Source organism: Eretmochelys imbricata, chromosome 7 (assembly GCF_965152235.1).
Source record: "Eretmochelys imbricata isolate rEreImb1 chromosome 7, rEreImb1.hap1, whole genome shotgun sequence".
Classification (NCBI taxonomy): Eukaryota; Metazoa; Chordata; order Testudines; family Cheloniidae; genus Eretmochelys; species Eretmochelys imbricata.
The window spans coordinates 69107422-69123497 of record NC_135578.1 but is presented as its reverse complement, the minus strand read 5'-3'; the positions used below and the strand labels follow the sequence as shown (position 1 = coordinate 69123497).

General features: G+C 40.6%; 1 protein-coding gene across 2 annotated transcripts in view; it reads right to left on the bottom strand.

The window, feature by feature from the left end:
• SH2D4B (SH2 domain containing 4B) overlaps positions 1–16076 on the bottom strand; it is a 105649-nt gene that overhangs the window by 66976 nt on the left and 22597 nt on the right. Inside the window, exons 2-3 of one of the 2 annotated variants that reach the window (XM_077822633.1) lie at positions 9000–9159; positions 7779–7923 (exon numbers count right to left, since the gene is read on the bottom strand). In XM_077822633.1, the coding sequence (XP_077678759.1) occupies positions 7779–7923; positions 9000–9159 (305 nt within the window). Of the gene's footprint in view, positions 1–7778; positions 7924–8999; positions 9162–16076 lie in introns of both variants that reach the window. The other variant, XM_077822631.1, reaches the window with a different exon arrangement.

Sequence of the window (16076 nt, the reverse complement as noted above, 5' to 3'; positions counted from 1 at the left end):
GTGTTATGTAACTGGCTGGGACTACGAGAGAGCTCTCACATCTGCTTAACATCTTCTGACTCTATGAGAGGCAGTAGCTATGCTGCTGCCAACACTAGCGCTTCGGTAAACATAGTTTGCGTCACTCAGGAGCATGGATCTTTCCGTTAATAACATAAAGTGGACATAGCCTAAGTGTTGATTGCTTCCCTCATGCCCACGAAGAGGGGACATGCACAAGAACTCATCACATCACAGCTTGAATGCTGGATGAAAGCCACAACAATTCCCATTGAGAAGACACTTATCACTATGCTGCTTCGGATTTGGAGAGGGTAATATTTCTAAGCATAAGCAAGGTATCCCCAATCTGCTTAGTTTGGGTTAGCTCTAAAAGGCACAGCAGCTTTTATTACATTTTGGAACCTAAGACTGTAACTCATTTTTGTGGGTATGTTTACCAGTTTTAACCTTGTAAAGAACTCGTTTCTTTTTCTTAGTTAATAAATCTTTAGTTAGTTTATTACAGGATTGCCTACAAACCTTGTCTTCGGTGTGGGATATGAGGTGCAACTGACCTGGGGTAAGTGACTGGTCCTTTGGGACAGGGAGTAACTTGAATATCTCATTCAAAAATTTTAAGTAACACTTAACTTTCAAATGCCTGAACAGCAAATGTAACTTTTCTTGTCTGCATAGTAAACACTGACATTTTTAGCTGTTTGAATAATCAAAGTGGTGCTTTCTGTACCTTCTTGGTTGCAAAGATTTGAACTGCTTCCTGCTGAAGGTCCACAGTCTGGGCCAGCTCATGCTCTACTGAGATGGTTGCAAGGCCGACCAGCCTCTCCTGTGTTGTTGTGGAGTGTAGATGTGTTTTTATTAACTTCAGCTTGGAGAAGCTGCGTTCTCCACTGGCAACTGTTACAGGAAGTGTTAGAAGTATGCACAGAGCAACAAAAGCATTTGGAAAGAGGGTGGTCATCTTCTTTGTGCACATATATTCCAGAACAGGCTTTGGAGTTGATCCTGCTGAAATGTATCTTGAAAGGGCTTTCAGGTCATCACCTAAATCACTTGCATCAATATCGCGCATGTCATCATGGATCAACACTGTCTCTAGTGCTCTGCAATGCTGGTGTAGGTCTTCTTCAAGTATAGTGAGGAGTTTTGGAATATCATACAGCATCCCAAATATACTGCTGTGTTCCTTGAGCTGCATGAAACATTCTTCAGCTGACTGTATTGCACGATCTAGCACCTGGTTAAAGAATTCAACTTTGAATTGTTGTTTGGGGTCTCTTATGGGATTATCTCGTGCCTCATAATCAAAATGTCGTCTTCTTCAGTGTGTGGGGATAAAAGCAAATGAAGCAGGATTGCTTATGCAGATGTGCCAGTTACACATGGCCTACTGTTTTAATTACACGTGGTATAAATTCTCTAGTGCAGACAGACAGTCTCTGTGTCAACAAAGTTGGTGCTCCAGCATGGTGTTCTGGTGCACTGAGGTTCTGCCCTACCCTAAAGAGGATCTCAGTTTTATAGCTCATGACCATGTTTGGTTATGAAAGATCCTATGGCACCTTTGTTAGGAATTTACTTGCATTGGGATTTCGCTAAGACAGCTGGGTTATTATATTTTGCCTACCTATATTCCCCACAAGTTTCACTGGAGACAGTAGTTTGCTTCATGTTCTAAATGGTGGGGTAGTGTTCATATGAACTGTTTACAGTTGCTAGAATCACAGGGTTAGCAGGGACCATAAGGGCCAAAATGCAGGATTTGTTGTGTATAAACTATCCAAGATAGACGGCTGTCCAACCTCCTTTTGAAAACCTCCAGTGAAGGGGCTTCCACAACCTTCTGAGGAAGTCTGTTCCATATTATAAGGCCAGATCATGAGCTTTAAATCATCAGATTTACAGCAGCTGAAAATCTAGCCTGCTGTGTTTCACCCAAGAAGTGGCTACATATCACTGGTGATAGTTATCCTTGTACTGGGATGCCTTCAGCATGTAAGAAGCTATATGAAACGTAAGTTATTCTTTTCATTAGTGGCTCAGATGTGTCCTGTAAATCTACTTGCTTGTGGAAAATATCAGACCTAGATGCTACTTCTTGGCAAATATCCTAAATAAAGATAACCAGTTAGCACAACCACTATTGGGCTAAATGAGGAAAATATTACTTTTCTAACAATCGAATATCAAAAACTTTCACAAATATAGGATAGGGATACCTTCAGTGCAATTGCCCAGTAGAAATTAGACAGCTCACTAACTTTTGTCACAGCTAAAAAGGCAGTTGGATGAAAAAGGCAGTTGTCTTCCTTAAAGAACAAAAAAGCCACTAAGATTTTCCTCTCTTTGTGCTCAGAACTATTAGGTAGGTATTACTAAATTACTGAAATTAAGAGATAGCACACCAAACTCATCCCTGGTGAACCCACTGAGTTCAACAGAGTTACAACATAGATAAACTTGATTGCATGCCCCAGCTACAAGTTACTTGTCATATGCAAACACTCACTATAACTTTATACCATTGGCTACAGAGGTTATAAGCAAGATCAATACATGCAGCATCCTACAAACATTTTATAAAGTCTAAACACACACTGATCAACTTAATATCTAATGTCTATTCTGATAATGATAACACACAGGTAAACAAGACTGGTTTCCAGCTGTGCTTTTATAAGTGTTCAGTGAGGCCTGGAGCCTTGGCATGAGCTAGCACCTGGTTTGCCAGCATCACACCTACATATGATAATGACTGGGTATAGAGCTTAATGCTGCAGACACTGAGCACTCTGGCCTGATCCAGCAAAGCCCCTAAGTATGTGCTTAACTTTAAAAAAGTGAGTAGTCCACATTACATCAGTGGGACCCCCTCACATGCTTCAAGGTAAGTGTAAGTTTAAGTGCTTCACTGGATCAGGTCAGAGAGCGTTTAACGCCTTACAGTATTGCACCCATAGTGACTACCATGAATAGTGACATACAGTTCAATGAGACTACTCATTGCTAAACTCTGCAGCTGGTAGTCAGTATCTGCAAAATCATGCCCATAGTGTGTCAGGCCTGATTCAGGAAAGAACTTAGGCACATGCTTACATCTCATTGACTTCAATGGGATTTAAGCACATGCCTTGCCCTAAATGCTGTCCAGGAAAACATCTCTACTCAGAATGGGAGCCTTAATTAACTTTCTCTTCTTCCCTGAATAATTTTGGTTTAAATCACTAGTTATGGCTTGTCTTTACAAACAGCTAGTGAGCAGTGACCTGAGGTGTAAGTCTACCTTGTACTAGCATGCCAAAGACTAACTGGCCATGCGGACTCTGCTGCTACACACTAGAAAGTCCTTCGTGTGCTCTGATCTACTACTGTTTCAAAGCGGAGTAAATCAAAGCTCATTAGGGAACTTTTAGCACCCAGCCCCAGACTTGTATGGACTTATATACAGACAAGCCCTGAGTTGTTCAGCAGCGATCCAAGTATGACGATCTCACAGAATACCTAGCTCTTCAGCGTCAAACTTATCCGATAAATTTTAAAGTCCCACCACCTACCTGTTTTTAAATGCTTTTTAAAAAACGTTGAAATTTTTTGTTAATATGTATTTCATTTTGCAAACATTTCATAACAAAAAAACCAGTCTAGCTTTGCAGTCAGCTGTGTGAATATTCTTCCTGGCAGGCACCTCAATGGTAATGAACTATCTGCATGACAATTTAAGATTTCCTTGTGGAATGGGGAGCAGATGACATCATTAAAAGAATCATACCACTGTTATTTCTAAAGTGTAGCTGAAGAATTCTGCTCTCACCTGGATGGCCAAAAATCACATCTTTCATTTGGGCCAATGTGCTTGTTATTCAACTTTCTTCAAGAACAAAAACAGCAGCAGCAACTGATCACAGTTTAAAAATAAAAAAGTGCCCATGCTCTCATAGCTGTGTGAATTAGCATAAGATTAACGCCAGTAATAGGCTCGCTTATTTGTCCATTGCAAAAAGGTGCATAAAAGAGTAGCTGTCCTTAAGTTGCAAAAATAAAGAAGTCAACACTTAGACTCTGGCATCATAAATTAAATGCATCTCTGCTTAAGCAGCACCAAGAAAGGCCAGATTAGTATTGGCAAAAGGAAAACAGGGATCATCACTCACTGTGATAAGTGAAAATCTGATTTATCTAGTCCAGCCAACTTTAGAGTCCCATGATATGCCAAGAGGAATAAAAGCTAACTGAAAAGGGGGAATTGTGATGCAAGATGTTTGAAATTAAACACATCAGCAAAACGGACTGCAAGCTTTAATTTCCCAAATCAAAATGCTTCACAGTGATGGAACTTTAATGGCATTCGGGTTTTTATTCCCCTTTTCAGAGACTGTTTTAAATATGGTCTGGTCATCATCACAGAAGGATGATTAATGAGGTGTTAAATATTTTAAACTTGTTAAAGTGGGCTTGTTAACCGATCTGCATCTCATTCCATCCCCTGAATCATTCATGAAAGGCACATTTCTTCAGGATTTCACTGATTACAGTCAAACATGAATAGATTATTAACCAATTCACCTTTTTCATTGCAGCCTGGGTTTTTTCTAATTTGTTTCTTGTAGTTAGAGGTAAGTAAAGCAATATTTTTTTAATGCTAAATGCCTCTTTCCTATTTTTCAGTTTTATTATTGCTGAATGGACTTATTGTAAATATTGAATTTGGTGGTTGCAAAAGGAATAAATGGAGTGGAAGTTAAGATCTGGATATGCCAGAGAACATAAAGCTTAACAACTGACCAGGATTGCCATCTGGTGAGGCTGTAGAGTCTTTTAAGTGTCTTTATTGTTTTTAAGCAAACCTACAAAACTAGACATAAATGTTACTCTTAAAAGAAAATCAGATTAGGGATTGATGAGATGCTTTATAAACGTCTAGGGAGCAAAGATTTTTTATATTACAAGGTGCCGATCCTGCAATCAGATCCATGCAGACCGTACATTGTGCCAATGCAGAGCCCACTGAAGTTAATTCACCTGCCACTGTTAGCAAGGTGCACACCTGACTGCAAGATTGGGGCCTCAAGTTAATAGAGCAACATGCTGTAATTTATTGTTGGCTAGTAGCACCTACAATAAGCAACTACTACAAAAGCATTTTCATCCATAACCTCATGTCTTCACAAACTGAAGTATTTACCTTTGGGGTTGAACATTTTCTTTTGAAGTAGGCTTCTGGTTTCAAGTAATTTTGCTTTGTTTAATTTTCAACAAAATCCCTTCAGATGTTTTTGAGTTATGGGACAGTAAAAAAAAAAAAAAAACACAAGAACACTTTTCCCACTGTATGTCAAAGGCAACAGGGGCAAGTTCTGGCCCTAGTTACTCCAGTGTAAGTCCTGCAGTGCTTCCAGCCCCACAGCATGCTGCACAATTTGTGTTACGGACTGTGGGATACCCTCCAGCTCCCAGAAGAATTGTGGGAGCAAGAGCCAATTGCTTCACTGACTTCAGATTTACATCAATTTAAGTGAGGGCAGAATCTGGCACTATTACTTTAAATTTGGACCAAAAGCTTCTAATAGAATAATTAATTTTCCCTAAACACATGTAGTTATGTTGACTGACTAGTGAAGCTGTCACGAGGCTACTTGTTACCCTGCTTTGCAATGGCCCTCTGATATATAAGAGCAGCACTAAGTTTGAAGAGCTTCATTCCATTATATCTGAACAAAGTGCAATGCTATTCCAGAAGCTGCCAGTGTAGTTTGAGTGGCAACTTGTGATGTGGGCAAGGCCGTATGGGTCTTAGTTCAATAGGGCTTTGCTTTCTGAGATGCAGAGGTGGAGCTGCAAAGAGTTATTCCGCTTACAGTACATGCTTTAATAAAGCCACCTGAAAGTTAGTTTCATTATCAAACATTGGCATAAGATCCAAGGGCCCAATTCTCTCCTCTTTCAAGGTAAGTGCAGGTGTAAATTCAAGTTAATTACACCAAAATTATCAGTGACCTGTGCAAAAGACAGGCTACAGGGTATGTTCCTGCCATGCTCCACATACCCACTAGCAGCTCCCTCACCCAACACTACACAAGCTGACCAGCTAAAATTAAAAGGAGTACTTGTGGCACCTTAGAGACTAACCAATTTATTTGAGCATGAGCTTTCGTGAGCTACAGCTCACTTCATCGGATGCATATCGTGGAAACTGCAGAAGACATTATATACACACAGAGACCATGAAACAATACCTCCTCCCACCCCACTGTCCTGCTGGTAATAGCTTATCTAAAGTGATCATCAAGTTGGGCCATTTCCAGCACTAATCCAGGTTTTCTCACCCTCTGCCCCCCCCCCCCCACACACACACACACAAACTCACTCTCCTGCTGGTAATAGCCCATCCAAAGTGACCACTCTCTTCACAATGTGTTTGATAATCAAGGTGGGCCATTTCCTGCATAAATCCAGGTTCTCTCACTCCCTCACCCCCCTCCAAAAACCACACACACAAACTCACTCTCCTGCTGGTAATAGCTTATCCAAAGTGACCACTCTCCCTACAATGTACATGATAATCAAGGTGGGCCATTTCCAGCACAAATTTCCCCAAATTCCACAATATGGATTTGTGCTGGAAATGGCCCAACTTGATCACTTTAGATAAGCTATTACCAGCAGGAGAGTGAGTTTGTGTGTGTATGGGGGGGGGGGGTGTGAGAAAACCTGGATTTGTGCTGGAAATGGCCTACCTTGATTATCATGCAGACCATATTACCTGCCAGTCCTGTACCACCACTATACACACTTTTGCCTATCTCCAAAATGAATGAATGGGGTGAATTTATCTGCAGGCAAAAGCCAGGTATATTTTCAACCAAGTCCTTCTCTACCATGTTTACTTATGAATGAGTGAGGATGTAACTCTTTTTCATGAGAAATGGGATCAAAGAAAAAAAAACTACATTAAAATAATACAAAATAGGAGATAAAGACTAAAACCTCATGTATGCTTAAAAATTAGATCAACCTAGCTTTGTTGCTCAGGGGTGTGAAAAATTTCATGCCCAAAGCACTGTAGTTAGGATAAGCTAATTCTCAGTGTAGTCACAGCTGCATCAATGGAAGAATTTTTCTCTTGACCTAACTACAGTCTCTCAGAGAGATGTATTAACTTGAACAGAAAATCCCCTTGCATTGCTGAGTCTACACTATCGCATTGTAGTAGCATAGGTGCAATGCAGATGTGCCCTAAGAATTAAACAACCATTAAGAACTGACCACATGGAAGATGTTATAGAAAATTACAACTAAAATTAGTCAAATGGCCTTCACCCATGAGAATCAATTGCAATTTTCCCATTAATTTAATTGGAGCAGGATCAGCTCCTCATTATATTAAAGAAAAAAAAGTGAAAGCATTTTGAGATTACATACACACATCAACTACTTATCAAATATTAACAGAATGTTTAACAAATTTTAACATCTTCAAAAAAAGTTATGCAAGTATGTTTTCCCCCTCCTATTATTATTTATTATTATAATTCATCCAGCATCTATAACCAATTCCGTAAATTTGTTAGCTGAATAACCTATGCAATCACTGTTGTGACATTTGTGAATGTGATAATGGAACATGTTTAAAGTTATTCACCCAGCTGTTCTAATGAATACAATGGTGCTATTTATACATTCCAGTAGAAAAAGATTGTAATGCTTACAGATGATAGGAGTTGTGAATTTACATGGGGAAAAATGAATATAAAGGCGAAAGATGATTGCATGCAAACCTTTAATTCCTCCTGAATTTTTTCCTCCATCAGTTTGGCTTTTCGATCTTCTGTTTCTATTTTCCATTTTTCTGCCACTATTTTGGCTTTCTCCTTAGCCATAGCATCCCGGAATTTCTTTGTAATTTCAGCCTCTTTTTGCTTCCTTCAGAAAAGAATTTGAAAAAAACAAAACAAAGTTAGAGACTGCTCTTTAGGAAGCGAGAAGAAACGATTATTGAGTAAACAAGCCTAGATTCTTATTACTATCAGTGATACTAACTGGTTCATGTAAGAGTCTAGGAAAATATACATGGAAAAAAGAATTTAAAATGTATTTAACAAGTGAAGTACAATAAGCCTAATTCCAAGCACACACCCAGGGGACAGACATTTTCAGTCTTGGAAAGTGACTAAAAATAGCACCTTCTAAAAATCAAAAATTTGTTCATTGGATGTCTTTGGTTCAGACCATAGCTATTTCCTTTTCTGATGAAAACCAGATATTTCTTGTCAGCAATGCAAAGCCAAAGCAGCAATGGGACAGTGATCTGAAATCCATTCTGCCTCACACATCAACAAAGCTATCTGCTAAATTCCAGTGGCAAAATCTTTATTACTGGTGACAATGTAAAAGGCCAAGCACAGATTGATGTCTGAATCCCAAGTGAAATATACAGCATCCACATTCAGAAGCAGCATATTTTGACTTTAACTAAGAATATCTAATAAAAAGAATAAATATGAAATGACACCACATTGTCCAATCCCTGTTCAGAGCATTACCACAGAGCGCGATCTACATGGGGCCTCATCTCTCAATGCCATTGGGCATCAACACACCCTCTGACCAATTCCAAAGTTGTCATAGGCTCCATTAGAAATACAGTTAATGACACTTTCCTGAGTCAATTATACTAACATGCAAATAAGCCACTCAGCAATAGACTTTATGTGCCAAACTTCAGTCAGAAATTTTTATCCCTGACTACAGCAGCTATTTCTGATTTATCATCCAAGAGCAGATTGCAAACTAAAAAACAACCTAACTGAGCAGGTAAATAGTTTAGATCACGATCAGACCCAGCCTAATCTCAGTATCACTCCTACTGGTTTGAAAGGGGCATTTTTCACTAAAGAATTCTAAATAAATTTTAAAATATGGATTTTTTTATTCCAGTTTTTCCAATAGTTGTGTCAGTGTGTCAAATGGGCCATCAATTCAGAGTCATAAAACCTCACCATAGTTCTTCTGCTTCCTTCTGTGCTTGCTGCCTGGCTCGTTCTGCTATTAGTTCCTCAGAAATCTGTTCATATGGCTTGTCACCTGGGGAGTCTCCCATAATCCAGACCCAGATCTCACCATCACTCCCATGAAGCCACTGCACATGTTTGTCATTACCTGTAACAGCCACCAAAACAAACATGGAAAGCACTTATTAAGCAACTTGCTCAGGTTCAGAAACAAATATAGGTGAAACTGTGCTAGAAAGTTAAATCCAAAAAGTAAAGGAGAGCTAAAAGGTAGGACTGAGCCCTCATGCTTTGCATGCTCCACTTAGACTAAGTATTATGCGGCAGGGATAGCATTTTGTACAATGCTCAGTTTGTGCCTCTAGATGCTAATGTAATAGAAATAATCACAAAAATCACTGTGAGATTTGTTGTAGCATGTTGCAGAGCATGATGGCGGCTTTCCTGACAGAACTGCGATGATAAATAGCAGTGGGCTGCGCGCATTATACCTGGCTTTCAACAGTGCTATCAATCTCATACATCTGTGAGAGCAAATAAAAGGTACAACAATATTTTTAATGGGGTTAAACAGGCATCATCCTGATTAGTATCCTAGCACCTAATTAGCATGGTAGCTGGGAAAAGTCAAATCTCACTGCTGTTCTGAGACTCCTGCTGCTTGTTTGTGAATTTAGCAGGTTCAGAGCACAAAATAGACCCGTTTGGAGTGTGCATACTCTTTTTGTGTTACTTTAGGTTTCCTTCGTCTCTGGCCTATTGATATATTTCTCATAGGCACAACTTTTCCCCATTAATACACAGCCATATAATCAAAATCTTCATCTCTAGAGGATGTCTTCAGAAATTGCTCTCTTTTTTCAAAGCTGTAGGTCTCTTCGAGCCCCACAGGCACCACATATTAAACTCACTCAAACAGATCAGTATAATTTATCAGTTGGTGCAGCACTAATAATGATACACACATCCATCTATCAGGCTGAAAGACTATAGCATAATCTACCAATTTGACAATTTTATACATCAGCAATAGTTGGACAGCCCCTTCACAGCATGTCCCATTTTAAGCCAATTCAGCTTGAACACCATATGCCTTTAGTTTATTTTTTTCTTTAGAACAAGCAAAACAGCTTTTTCACTTCTAGAGGTAAAATTTAGACTGTAGGCAGAAATGCCTCCCCTGCAAATCTGCCCCCAAACCAACATCAGTAATACTCCTCATAAAGCTGGAGATGGGTTTCGATGTGCAATCTGATCAGAAAGCTTTGTAGTTTCTCACAGAGCAGCATCCAAAAAGACAATGTGATGAGTGGGCAGCAAAAGAAATAAGTAACTCAGAAAGTCTGACACTGTGAAGATGGAATTCTTGCCTCAAAGTATTTGCAGCCTGTAAGTCAAGTTAAGAGAAGGCTCGAGTCGTTTAGACCCCAAAATAAGATCAATTCTAAGACCAATAGAGGAAAGCTCAGCCAATGGTGAGGCACTGACTTAGGACTGGGTTCAATTTTTTGTTCTACGACAGCCTCTCCTGTGTGACCCTGGCCAAGTCACTTTAACCCCTATTTAACAGATGGGGAACAGAGTCAGAGATTAAGTTCTTTCTAACTTCACAACACTCTTGTGAGGTAAACTACATTAGAGACAGTGAGGAGGTGCTCAGATACTACAGAGGAGCCATGTAACTACTTAAGAGCTGAACAGGGATTCTAGAAGTGAAATTTCCTTCACTACTTTACCGCACAGGCTGAGTTTGCCTGCTTTGGCAATCAAGAAACAGTTGCCTGTAAGGTATGGTTATAGTTCAAAAAATTAAATTATATTTTTTTAATTTTGTTTTGAGATTTCCCATCAATTAGGACACTTTTCCGGGGGGGGGGGGGAGGGGGGGAGAGGGGAACTGTTTTCAACAAAACCCTGTTTTGTCAAATGCGAATTTTTCAGTTGAAATTTTTCAACCAGAAAAAGAGAGTCCCTAACTAAAAGAGCTTAAAATCTAAATTGACACAAGAGAGAATTATTGAAATGGGGAGTACAGTTGTGGATCTAAGGCACAGAGAGATTGAATGACTGTTCATATAGGAATTCTGGGGCAGAATCAGGAATTCAACTCAAAGTCTGAGTCCCAGTCTAGTACCTTAACCACAAAGTAAACCCACCCTTCATCTGCCACAAGAGGAGGAGGGGGAACTCTATTGCTTAATGCATATAAATTAGACTTGACAGCACACTTGAAACAAATGTACTATTAGAAACAAACCTACATGAGAAGGGAAGAGGACTGGATAACTTATTGGTCTATATTCCATCTCTGGTATTTAAACTCTATGATTTAAACAAAGTTAGTCCTCTATCAGGCAACCGTGCTTATCATAGCACCCCCAAAAAAGCTGTAAAGCAAAATTATGTCTACTGATATACAGTTCTCTACTTGCAGCAGATCTGTGAAGGAGTATCATTCATGGAGTTTAGCCCTCCCTCTACTGCAAGATCTAAACTGCTTACAGGGTGGTGAATTTTTTTCTTAGCAGCTCTTGGCATAGCACACCAGCATCCAAAATTTACAACCCCAAAGGGTAACTTTCCAGGAGATACAAGGCTACACATAATATGCATGGAAATATACACACCCACACACACGCTGATCATCACAGACATACAGAATCATGTCATTTTGGATGATAGTATTTGCTTGTGCTTATACAGTAGCTTGTGTGATAGATTAACAGAACTTGTTTCTGGCTTGAGTTCACAGCAAGGAAAACATAAAACAATCTCTAATGACAATGCTGCCAATCTAATAAAATTATTTTTCACACACACACACAGTGAGAGCTAGCAGACAGCCATTGTGTGCTTTTTTAGATTACTGTAGGCTGCACTTGGCCTTCAAACTGTTCTTTGGGTATCCCTATGGTAGATGAGGGATAATATTATGGCTGAGTAGTAATAGAAGTTTCCATATTTCCTATCTGTCTCCTTAAAAGAAAATCATAAGCACCATTTGAAAAGGGTTGGGGAGGGGGCAACTTGATTTGCAATGAAAGAGATATCTGGTTTAAATTTTAAGCCAGCTATAATATTCACACAGCAAATAAGATTTAGCATGCACTGAAATATATGAAAAATAATAGTCTTACACTGTCTCTAGTAAGTAGGGCAGGTGGGCAGAAGCATAGTTTTCTTTTTATAGGAGTTCTGGTTTATAATCTGGATTCATTTGCATATGTGCTGCTAATTAAAAGCAGTTTAAAACAGAGTTGATGAAATATTGCTGGAATCAGCTTCCTTTATACAGGCTCATTTATCATTGTTTTAACAATTATGGCATCCCTGACAATTCCCATTTGTTATCTATCTCCAGTTTTTGTGAGGGACCTAAGCCAAAGTCCATTTAGAGCCCGCTTTGGTGTCAAGTCTCCCAGCTATGCTGTTACTCAGGAGCCACAGGCCACATGCTGTGCCTAGCAAAGAAAGCAGGAGTGTGCGGGTAATCCTGCTGCCATTATATTACATGGAGTACAACAGACTAATTAAAATTATAGTTTTAAACTCTTAGCGCACCACTGATTTAGAATCCCAGACACATGAAATGATATTTAAACTCTGCCTAATAACCTTTTAAAACAAAGCCCTCTGTTTCCATTGATAAAGTCTAATTTTTTTGTGGTTTGGCTTCCACTCACCAGTCCTACCCTGGATGGCTGCAGATCATAGAATCATAGAATCATAGAATATCAGGGTTGGAAGGGACCCCTGAAGGTCATCTAGTCCAACCCCCTGCTCGAAGCAGGACCAATTCCCAGTTAAATCATCCCAACCAGGGCTTTGTCAAGCCTGACCTTAAAAACTTCCAAGGAAGGAGATTCCACCACCTCCCTAGGCAACGCATTCCAGTGTTTCACCACCCTCTTAGTGAAAAAGTTTTTCCTAATATCCAATCTAAACCTCCCCCACTGCAACTTGAGGCCATTACTCCTCGTTCTGTCATCTGCTACCATTGAGAACAGTCTAGAGCCATCCTCTTTGGAACCCCCTTTCAGGTAGTTGAAAGCATCTATCAAATCCCCCCTCATTCTTCTCTTCTGCAGGCTAAACAATCCCAGCTCCCTCAGCCTCTCCTCATAAGTCATGTGTTCTAGACCCCTAATCATTTTTGTTGCCCTTCGCTGGACTCTCTCCAATTTATCCACATCCTTCTTGTAGTGTGGGGCCCAAAACTGGACACAGTACTCCAGATGAGGCCTCACCAATGTCGAATAGAGGGGGACGATCACGTCCCTCTATCTGCTCGCTATGCCCCTACTTATACATCCCAAAATGCCATGGGCCTTCTTGGCAACAAGGGCACACTGCTGACTCATATCCAGCTTCTCGTCCACTGTCACCCCTAGGTCCTTTTCCGCAGAACTGCTGCCTAGCCATTCGGTCCCTAGTCTGTAGCGGTGCATTGGATTCTTCCGTCCTAAGTGCAGGACCCTGCACTTATCCTTATTGAACCTCATCAGATTTCTTTTGGCCCAATCCTCCAATTTGTCTAGGTCCTTCTGTATCCTATCCCTCCCCTCCAGCGTATCTACCACTCCTCCCGTTTAGTATCGTCCGCAAATTTGCTGAGAGTGCAATCCACACCATCCTCCAGATCATTTATGAAGATATTGAACAAAATCGGCCCCAGGACCGACCCCTGGGGCACTCCACTTGACACCGGCTGCCAACTAGACATGGAGCCATTGATCACTACCCGTTGAGCCCGACAATCTAGCCAGCTTTCTACCCACCCTATAGTGCATTCATCCAGCCCATACTTCCTTAACTTGCTGACAAGAATACTGTGGGAGACCGTGTCAAAAGCTTTGCTAAAGTCAAGAAACAATACATCCACTGCTTTCCCTTCATCCACAGACCCAGTAATCTCATGATAAAAGGCGATTAGATTAGTCAGGCATGACCTTCCCTTGGTGAATCCATGCTGGCTGTTCCTGATCACTTTCCTCTCATGCAAGTACTTCAAGATTGATTCTTTGAGGACCTGCTCCATGATTTTTCCAGGGACTGAGGTGAGGCTGACTGGCCTGTAGTTCCCAGGATCCTCCTTCTTCCCTTTTTTAAAGATTGGCACTACATTAGCCAAATGTAGCCAGATGTCCCACAACAGCAAAATAACTCGCCCTCTTTTGCCATTGGGAAGCCTTGTGTTCATAAAACCACTCTTTGGCCCTCATCTCTGCATAAAGTATTTGTTTTCTTTTTCCCCCTCTCTCGGCTACAGTTACTGTGAGGAAGCTAAATTCTCCTGAAACCTATTCGGCATTTGAAATGTATCAGCATTCAGCTCTCTGGCATAGGGCTGATCAGCCTGATTTCCCTTTGTAGTTTCAAGACATACTGTAGCTTCTGGGGGATTGTTTTTGTTCCTTCTGAATTTAGATACCTGATATACTTTGAAGCACAATCTGCGTTTTGCATACGATTTAATCACCAGCTTTCACACTCTGTTCAGAACTAATGACTTTTACATCTTCTTCAAAGGTTTCTGCTTGGATTTCAAAAATCTGCAGGGTAAATGCTATTCCATTCTGAGTTTCACTGGTTGCAGTCCTGCCCAGCACACACATGGAATAGGGTGTTAGGATAGAAATAAAGATGCAGGGAGTGGTGGGTTGGACTCAATCCCTTATATACCCACCCCTCCAAATTTATTACACAAGCTATGAACTGAAGTGTACTTGGGTAGGACAATAAAGATTCTCGAAGGATACCTTTGCAACAAAGCCTGGGGTGTGAAAGACAGTTCCTGTAGATGTACGCACTCTAGCTGCACTGTAGCTTGCTAAAAATGAAAGTGAGGATGTGGCACAGAGACCCATTGGCAAAAGGTTCCCTGTTCTTTGTAAACAGCTCTCACCTCAGATCTGATAAACTCACTACACCAAACCCATATCTTGCAGGGTATTTATCCATAATGGATATCACATGAGGGATCTCCAGAAAGCTCATAACCTGTCAAGACTCAATCATTGCTAGATGTATGTACATGTATTATTTAAGAAATAATATCAAATATATTGAAAGGAAGCCTTATGGACTTGGGGTAGAATTTAATCACCAGGAAGGGGTCTGCCCTTGTTGATGACCCATTCAAGAAAGAGAGCATGATCACGCTTCCTAATCAGACAGTGAGGTAATGCAAGGCTCAGTTGACTAGTCCTTGCTCCCTCCCAAAACTATCCATGGAAAACCATCAGATGCTCCATGAAACAATCAATACTTCTTGGATTTGAAAGGAAAACATTACAACAGACAGAGCTTCACTCCGGCCACAGATAGAAACAAAAGGCTGTTTTCAGCATAACACAGAGAAGGGAGAAGCAGTCTGGATCCATTCACTAGTGGAAACCCTGGACACAAATGTTCATGAAAGCCCCTCTGCCCCCAATGGTTCTTGTGAAACCAACCAGCTCTGCAAGAGACTGAACTTTGGGGAGGAAAACCCACTTTATTAGCTAGGGAAGAGAACTACTGGTAAGCGTAGTCCCAAGTTCACATTTATTTTAGTATTATAGCCATTTATTTCTGCCACTTTCATTTCTAGTAAAATTTTTATTCTTCCTTAGATAAGCCTACTTATGTTACACTGAGTGCTCACAAGGGCTGTGTAGTTTACAGGCCCAATGGTTTAAGGTAAAACTGGTAAATTGGAGTACGCTGCACCAGTGTCAGGGACTTGGAGACTGGGGTGTGCCTATAGTTAAATACCAAGGTAAAGTGAGGAGAAGAGTGCTTGAGTAGCTGAAGGGTTGGTGGTATCAAGGAGCTGATACCCAGCTACCACAAGAAAGAATCCCTCTTGCTGCAAGCAAGGAGGTAGGGGGAGGGGAAAACCAAGTTGACTCACAATCCAGGTTGCCCTGAGAACCATGACAGGTACACTGTAGCATAGGCTGCATGAGTATGTATGTACCCAGGGAGGTCAGGTGGGCTTAAACAGCCAGCACTGAAGTCCATTGTAATAGGGCATAGCAGCCCCTCTTTAGTCCTGCCTCTGCTCCAAAAACCACTCCAAGA